The 8,161-nt window shown below is 47.8% G+C and overlaps 1 protein-coding gene across 1 annotated transcript in view; it reads right to left on the minus strand.

The window, feature by feature from the left end:
* MBOAT1 (membrane bound O-acyltransferase domain containing 1) overlaps positions 1-7,249 on the minus strand; it is a 113,610-nt gene extending 106,361 nt beyond the window's left edge. The window contains exon 1 of the mRNA XM_060021575.1: positions 7,002-7,249. Coding sequence (XP_059877558.1) covers positions 7,002-7,097 — 96 coding nt within the window. The 5' untranslated portion in view covers positions 7,098-7,249. The remainder of the gene's footprint in view (positions 1-7,001) is intronic.
* Positions 7,250-8,161: the final 912 nt, after the last annotated feature.

Below are 8,161 nucleotides of genomic sequence, written 5' to 3' on the forward strand. Positions count from 1 at the left end.
CACCCGCCCCTCAAAGTCCCTCCAATCTCCAAATGTTTCCCTTTTCACTGCCATCACCTCCAGCTACCTGTCAGCATCTTTCAACACCCTTACTTCTTAACGTTCCAACAACCTTCCCTGCAAACGTCCAGCGATTTATTTTACTTTTGCTCCTACAAGGAGCTGCTGAAAGACAAAAACCACATATTGGCACCAATCCTGAAATTTTTGATTTTCAGTGCGTCGATTATACTCAGCAACCCATTAAATTGACCCCAGGCCGCTCCTTCTCTGCTCCCCCATTAAGACTACTCCAAACATCCACTCATTGTCAAAAACCCCTGCTCCATCCCTGCCTCCTTCAGCCAGGACCTCCCGCCCCACTTCACAAAATGAAAATCCTTTCACATCTTAAACCCTTCAACGCCTTCCCTTGGACGGTAGTAATGCCTCTAAACTTCAGGTAGCACAAGGATCACCTGGGCAGCCCTGTCACTCGGAAATGTATTTGGATTCACTAGGTCTGAGTCAAATCCCAGAAGCATATTTGGCAATAGATACTGATGATGGTCCATCCGACAAATATCATCATATAGACAGAAAATTATCTATAACAGGGGTCTCAAACTCCAGTCCTCAGGCCAAATCCAGCCCTTGCCTGTTTTGTGTGGCCTGCATGTTAGCTACGTATTTTTACATCTTTAAAGGGTTGGGAAAAAAATATCAAAAGAAGAAAATTTCACAACATGTGCAAATTACATAAAATTCAAATTTCAGTCCATAAATAAAGTTTCATGAGAACACAGCCAGGCCCAACGATTTACATACTGTCTATGGCTGCTCTCACCGCACAATGGCACAGTTGAGTCGTGCAACAAAGGCTGTACTGCCTGCAAAGCCGAAAATATTTACTGTCTGGCCCGTTACAGAAATAGTTTGCTTCCCCCTGGTCTCTGCAGGGTGAAGTACAAACACCTCACCAGAGCCTCCCAGCTTCCTCATGATGTGACCCCTGCCTCCCTCCCCAGCCTGGAGTCCCAAAATCTTCACAAGGGCAGCCTCACCAGCCACTTCAGTGGACTCAGTTCCTTGAACGAAGTGCACAGTTTCACACCTCCCCACCTCTGTATGTGCTGTTCTTTCTACCCACTTTGCCTGACAAATACCTCTTCGGCCTTCAAGACCCAGTTCGTGGTCCTCCCCGCCTGTGAGATGCTCTCTGACAACCACACCTCACCCGCCTCCACGGCGCTTAATTAATTTGTATCCCATTTATCTGCATACAGCAGTGGTTCTCAAATTTTGGGGCATCCCAGCACCACCGAGAGGGCTCATGAAATCCCCCGCTGGCTGGGTCTGTGCCCAGAGCAGCAGACAGGGTGCCAGGCAGAGAATAACTTTTCTAACAAGTTTCAAGGCTGATGCTGCAGGTCCAGGCACCACACAGGAGCAACATTGGTTGACTTCTGTGTCCCCACCCCACCCAACAATGAGTTTTTCGAGGATGGACCCTATTTTATTCATGTTTGAATGATAACAGCCTCACCCAGTCCCAGGAATTCCTGGAACATGGCAGAAACTCAGTATTTGCTGTTTGTAGTCTAACCAAATGATGCTCCTCCCATAAGCCGATGATTTCACTATCAGACAGTGAAAGGGAAATTAAGTGGGGAGAGGAGACCTAGCCTTGTAGGCCAAAAAAATGAATGAAGTGGCTCTCTGCAGGATGGACATTCTGTGACCTGCCATATGCATCCTGAGCCTGGGGTCAGCTGGAAAGCCCCAGGGTGGAGAGTAGATTGTTCAAGTCAGAAACCCAAGAGTACAGCCTGGAGGCAGCACCCACAGGGGGAATGTTCGGTAGAGGACCCTCCCCACCCCTCCCACAAAGATCCATCTCTCTCCACTTTAAAAACAGAAGATTCTGTATCAAAGTCTGATCATGTATATCGTCAGCACTGGCATATATTGCTACTAATGAAAAGCATTTGTTGAGCACGCTACTACTTGCTTGGAATACCAGGATAGAGAAAACCTAGACTTCAAGGAGACTTTAAATTAGTTTGAAACTCAGTATTATAAACCAGGCAGGATACCTAACAAAATAAGGTAACATTTTGTGTCAAGTGTCAAATATAAACCGTGTCAAAGGTAAACAGTAAATTCCACAAGAGTCCAAGGTGTCCTGTGGCTTTCCCTTCTCTGTTTCACTAAGGTACCACCTACAAACCTCTATTAGTACCTACATAGGTCTGTGAGGACATAGCACTTCTATAGGTCTTTTGTCTCCTCCATGGGCGTATAAACTCTTCAAAGATAGGAACCTTGATTTTTTTTTTAAGACCTGGTACTACTAGTGTTAAATAAATATTTAATTGATTTAATAATGACTGTGGAATGTGAGCTGGGCTTTTAACCAAGGGCAAGACTTAGATAAGAAGAGAAAATTGAGGGTTGGGCTTTCCAAGAATAGGCAAAAGAACCAACCAGGTGACTGAAAGCTCCAGGCAGGTACAGACACTGTGGTCAGAGGCCCCGGTGGAGTCATCAAAACCCACTGCTGATATCACCATAAGTCGAGAGGGTCAGGCCTTCAGAGCTGGTCTTCACTGATCTTGCCTTTTAAACTGTAACACAAGCTTACATAAATAGGCCTAAACCTGGACTGCTTTAATCTCAAAAATCATTTCCTGGCACTCAGAGTTCCCCACCACCAAATTGCAAATTCCTTAAAGCCAGGAATTTCTCCTCTTGCACAGCTCCTAGGATACGACCGTGTACCACACAAATTAGGAACGTCAGTATTACCGCGTCTATCCTGGTAGCTGAGTCAACTCTGCAAACTTCGAAGGCTAGGATAGTTTAAAGACAGATCATGCCATACCCCACGACCAAAACCGAGTGGAGAGGGCATGAGCAGATGATTTAAACAAAAAAATCAAACAAAATAGTCATCCTCAGTTCTTTGCCCGAGCTCCACATCTGCTCGAAAGAAACTCATTCTAGAAACGCAGTTTTCATCAAACTCATCTGTGAGGCACCTGTGAAGGCCCCAAGTCATCCATTTCCTATACTCTGGATCTGAACTGCTGTGCTCTAGTCTCTAATTAAATAAGATGATTTTGCATTTAACATCTTTAGGAGGAGGCCAGGCTAGTAAAAGTCCCTGGAAACTAAAACCATAGACTTTTCCTGAGTATAGTCACAATTGCACACAGGCTCCCCCCATAAGCTAACAGAACAGATAAATGGAAGAATCAGATGAAAAATAATTAAAGACAGCCGCTATGGAGAATAGTATGGAGGTTCCTTAAAAAACTAAAAATAGAGCTACCATATATATGATCCAGCAATCCCACTCCTGAGTATATATCCAGAGAAAACCATAATTTGAAAAGATACATGCAACCCCAATGTTCACTGCAGCACTATTTACAATAGCCAGGACATGGAAGCCACCTAAATGTCCATCAACAGATGAATGGATAAAGAACAGGTGGTACATGTATACAATGGAATGTTACTCAGCCATTAAAAAAAAAAATGAAATAATGCCATCTGCAGCAATATGAATAGACCTAGAGATTGTCATACTGAGTGAAGTAAGTCAGACAAATATCATATGATATCGCTTATATGTGGAATCTAAAAAAAATGGTACAAATGAACTTATTTACAAGACAGAGTCACAGATATAGAAAACAAACATGGTTACCAGGGGGAAAGGGTTGGGGGAGGGACAAATTGGGAGATTGGGACTGACATATACACACTACTATTTATAAAATAGATAACTAATAAGGACCTACTGTATAGCACAGGGAACTCTACTCAATACTCTGTAATAACCTATATGGGAAAATAACCTAAGAAAGAGTAGATATATGTATATGTATAACTGATTCACTTTGCTGTACACCTGAAACTAACATAACATTTAAATCAACTGTACTCCAGTAAAAATATTTAAAAAAAGAGTTCTTCACTCACATAGTAGAATGCTCAACAGATATTTCAGGTTTTGCAAATAATAAACAACTTGACACAGGGAGACCCAGAAGCCAAAGACATTCTCACAAGTGCAATCAATACAGAAATTAAAAATATACGTGTGAAATGTTAAGACATTAAGAAAAGGATTCACTATCTTTAAGTGGCATATGAAGAACCACTTGGACAACGTGAGGTTAATGTTTTATCACTGTTAGCAAATCGAAGGCCAATAAAAAGTCACTCTTTAATGGGCCAGGAGCAAACATGTATCAAGGACTGGGCTCTCACCCTAGGACTGTCCTCCAGACCTGGCTCCACTTTTCTCTTCCCAATTTTGTGCCCCAGGGGGAGCCCCTGCAGACCACATCGCCCAGGTGCCCCAGGCCAGCCACCCACTGGGGGCCACTGCAAGAGATGGAAGGGGGCTTCCCTGGTGGTGCAGTGGTTGAGAGTCCGCCTGCCGATGCAGGGGACACGGGTTCGTGCCCCAGTCCGGGAAGATCCCACATGCCGCGGAGCAGCTGGGCCCGTGAGCCATGGCCGCTGAGCCTGAGCATCCGGAGCCTGTGCTCCGCAGCGAGAGAGGCCACAACAGTGAGAGGCCCGCGTACCGCAAGAAAAAAGAGACGGAAAGGCCAGGAGATGGGGAGCAGAAGGGCTGAGGTTCTCTCTCTACTTCCCCCCTGTATCCTGGCAAGAGGACTTTCTTCCCTTTCCCTTGCCCAGGTCTTGGTACCTGAACCTCCTTTATTGGTTCCCTTAATGCCACCCACACCTCTCTAAGTAGTTCATCAAAGTTTCTTCATTGCCGTCCATTGAGTTGAATTGTTTCCTGCCAGGACCCTGTCTGATACAAGGACTGTAGGGCATTTCATATCTATATAAAATGTCTCGGCTCCAAAATGTAGGTCTTTTTGTCATCTCCCATTTTACACGTGAAGACTCTGAGGCTCCAGGAGGGTAGAATACCAGCCAGCAGTCATAAAGGAAGTTTTCTGGCAGAGCACAAATTACTCCCAAGTCAGTCTAACAACTAAAAAGCCCCTGAAAGTGCGAGGGAGAAAAACACATCAAGCTTCCAAACTCTCAAGCCACAGTTTAGCCTCAAACCACATTATTTATGGTTTGGGATTCTCCCTCGGCCTGAAATGAGCCAGCTGGGGCATTGCCCTTTCAGTGCTTCTTCCACTGAGAGTTGCTTAGATTTGACCCTGCTGGAGGGCAGTGGGGTTTCCTAAGATCTAAGAGATCACAGGTGCTCCTTCCTTGCCTATCGCCCACATTTTTCCTTCAGTTCATCCCAGAAATCCCTTCCTTCCAGCCTTAAACATCCCACAGGCTCTCTTGTTCTTGTTTATAAATTAAAGCCAGAATTCCTTTGCCAGAAATCCAGGAGATGGAAGATGAGGGTGGATGCAGTTACAAAGCACTTAATAACATCATCCTAGGCACCTCTCAGTCGTCAATCTCTGGGATTCATTAACAATCTAACTCTTTCCATACAAAAAACCTCCCTGGATTCCTCTTCTCTGTAGCTGTGCTGAATTGCTGAAAATGGAAAATGCAATTAAAATAAATTGTGATGGAGAGTAGAGGGGTAAGTACCAACGAACTCCCCTGAAGGAAATTCAGCTCTGAGTTATATTTCATTTCAGGGCTAAAGAATTTGCTATTATTTCTGCCTTTGCAGGTCCTTGGCAGTCACTACACTCTCACTACAAGAACAGGCGTTAGCAGCTGATACCTCTCCCAATTTCCTGACCGTCTGGATTTTACAACTGATGGCCGACAGTCAGGTCAGGTGGAGTTCTGAATCAGATCCTCAGAGGGAGCCAGGTGGAAGGGTGGCTCAGTAAACAGCATCTGAGTACGGGAAACATCTAGGTCTCACTTCCTCGTTGCTGAGGGAATGTGAGTGGAAAGAGCAGCAGGTATACTCTTGTTTGAAGGAAAGAAGAATTTTTTAAAAGATCACTAGTGGGCCGTCCTCCAGCATGCCTTACCCAATTCCATTTAAATAACATACAGCTGACCCTTGAACTACATAGGGGTTAATCTGTCTATAATTTACTGTCGGCCCCTTGTATCTGTGGTTCCTCGGAAACTGTGGATTCAAGCAACCTCGGATGGTACAGTACTGTAGTATTTTCTATTGAAAAATATACACATATAAGTGGGCCCATGCAGTTCAAACCCGTGTTGTTCGCGGGTCAACTGTATATTTATTGACTCACTGCTAAATACAGGGCCTATCTAGCCTGCAGCACCTAAGGAGACAAGAAAAGAGGTTAAGATAGCCTCAACCCTTGGGAAAATTTCTTACCTGGAATTACTGTTGTTTGCTGCCATTTTCAGTTTTAATGGTAGCAGACAGTTGCTGGACAGTCCAAATACCTGCAACAGTGCCTCTCTTCTCCCACTAACCCGTCCTACTAGGGAGCCTGGACCCCCGAGGGTAGACTGACTGAATAACCTAAGGCCCTCGGAAAACCACAGCATCCTGTGTCCCTCCTCCCTTGACGATGTTGATCACAGGTGGTACAAAATAACTGTCAACCCGATTTCACAAGCCTCACTGCAGAAAACCCAGGTCTCTCATTCAAAAGCTACAGGCTTTTGCATATAGATCACTCAGGTTCAGTTTCTAAGTAGTTTCATCTAACTTAAAAATAATAAAGACTTGACTACACTGATGAAAGAAACACTTGAGTCATTTATCAGAATGTTTTAGCCCTGGGTTACAGGAAACGAGGAAACCCAAAACTTCAAACAAAACAAAAAAGTTTATTCGAACCTTCTGTGCAAGGTATACCAATTTTTTTCACACTCACAGGAGAAAAACATCAATTTAAAGCCAACAAACAAAACTCCACCTGTCTAGTTTGTAGCAGTGAAATCTGCTATGGGGGCGGGGACGGAGGTAGATAACATCCCAACCAACACCCCCGCAGGCTTCACGCCCGCTCCGGCTCCTGGAGGGTTCCCGCGCTCTCGCCCCAGCCGAGGGCCGCCCGCCCGCCCGCCGTTACCTGGTCCAGAGGGATGCCCAGGAGCTCGCTGAGCGGGTGCAGACAGGTGGAGCCCGTGGTGCGGTAGGAGAGGCTGGGAGGAGGCTCTGCTGCCATCCTGCATCTTCGGGAGGCGGCAGCCCCGGCCCCAGGCCGCGCCACCCCGCTCGGCGTCCTCCCGCCCGAGTGCGCGCGGGTGGCTGTCCCGAGGGCCGCGCGGCCGCCTGGCTCGCGGGGACCGAGCGGCGAGCCGGAGGACGCGACCCAGCGCAAACTCTCGGGGCGCAAACTTGGCGTTGGCGCAGTGGCCGCGGGCGCGGCAGGAGGGCTGCGGCCGAGAGCGTTTGCTTCCCGCTCCCCTCCTCTCGCCGCTCATTGGCCCGGCCGCCCGGGACTGCCCGGGAGGAGGGAGGAAGGGAGGGAGGAAAAGTGCGGACTCGGAGCCCGGCCCTCGAGCGCCACCCGGCCCGCCCTGCCCGGGCCAACCCGAGAGGGAAAGCGACGACAAGGACGCCGCCGCCTAGCCCGGCGCCTGGTGGCGCGCGGCCCCGGGGGCGGGAGGATCCTCTGCTCTTACTTCGCCCGAGCTCCCCATCCTCCCTCCCCGCCACAAGAAACGACCTCCATCCCGGTCACCCTGGCGGGCTCCTTGCGCTAGGGAGCACCCTGACCCCACCCCGTTCTGGTTCCGTCGCAGCGTCGGCACCGCGGCCCTCCCGGTCCCCGCGCCGGCTAAGATTTCCTGCACTTTCCTTGCAAGGCTTCTCCCTCGCAGTCCTTGCGGCAAAGGGTTAATCTGCCAGGGGCTCGAAGCCCAAGGACGCCCCGGGGCTCCCAGCCAGCACCCCAGCACCCAGCCTCCTTTTCTCCTTACGTGCCTGTGGGCAAGACATAGTTTCCTACACCCTGATCTGACATGGTCTGTGTCACACAGGCTCAGACACTAGGACTGCTAGCTTCTGACCATTAATGTTCGGCCCTTTGGATTGTGAATTCTTTTTACCCCTGTAAGAAACGGCGCTACAGTTATGTGCATTCTGATCAGCTTTTGCCAGAACCGGTTCTAAAAAGAGGTACCTGGCCCCTTCGCTTCTCTGTCCTCAGACACCCAAGTGTATCACTGGCACTTGGAAAACTTTAGTTGATTAATAGGTTTTGAGAATCATAAACGTCTTGATCCT

Source organism: Delphinus delphis, chromosome 10 (genome assembly GCF_949987515.2).
Source record: "Delphinus delphis chromosome 10, mDelDel1.2, whole genome shotgun sequence".
Lineage (NCBI taxonomy): Eukaryota > Metazoa > Chordata > Mammalia > Artiodactyla > Delphinidae > Delphinus > Delphinus delphis.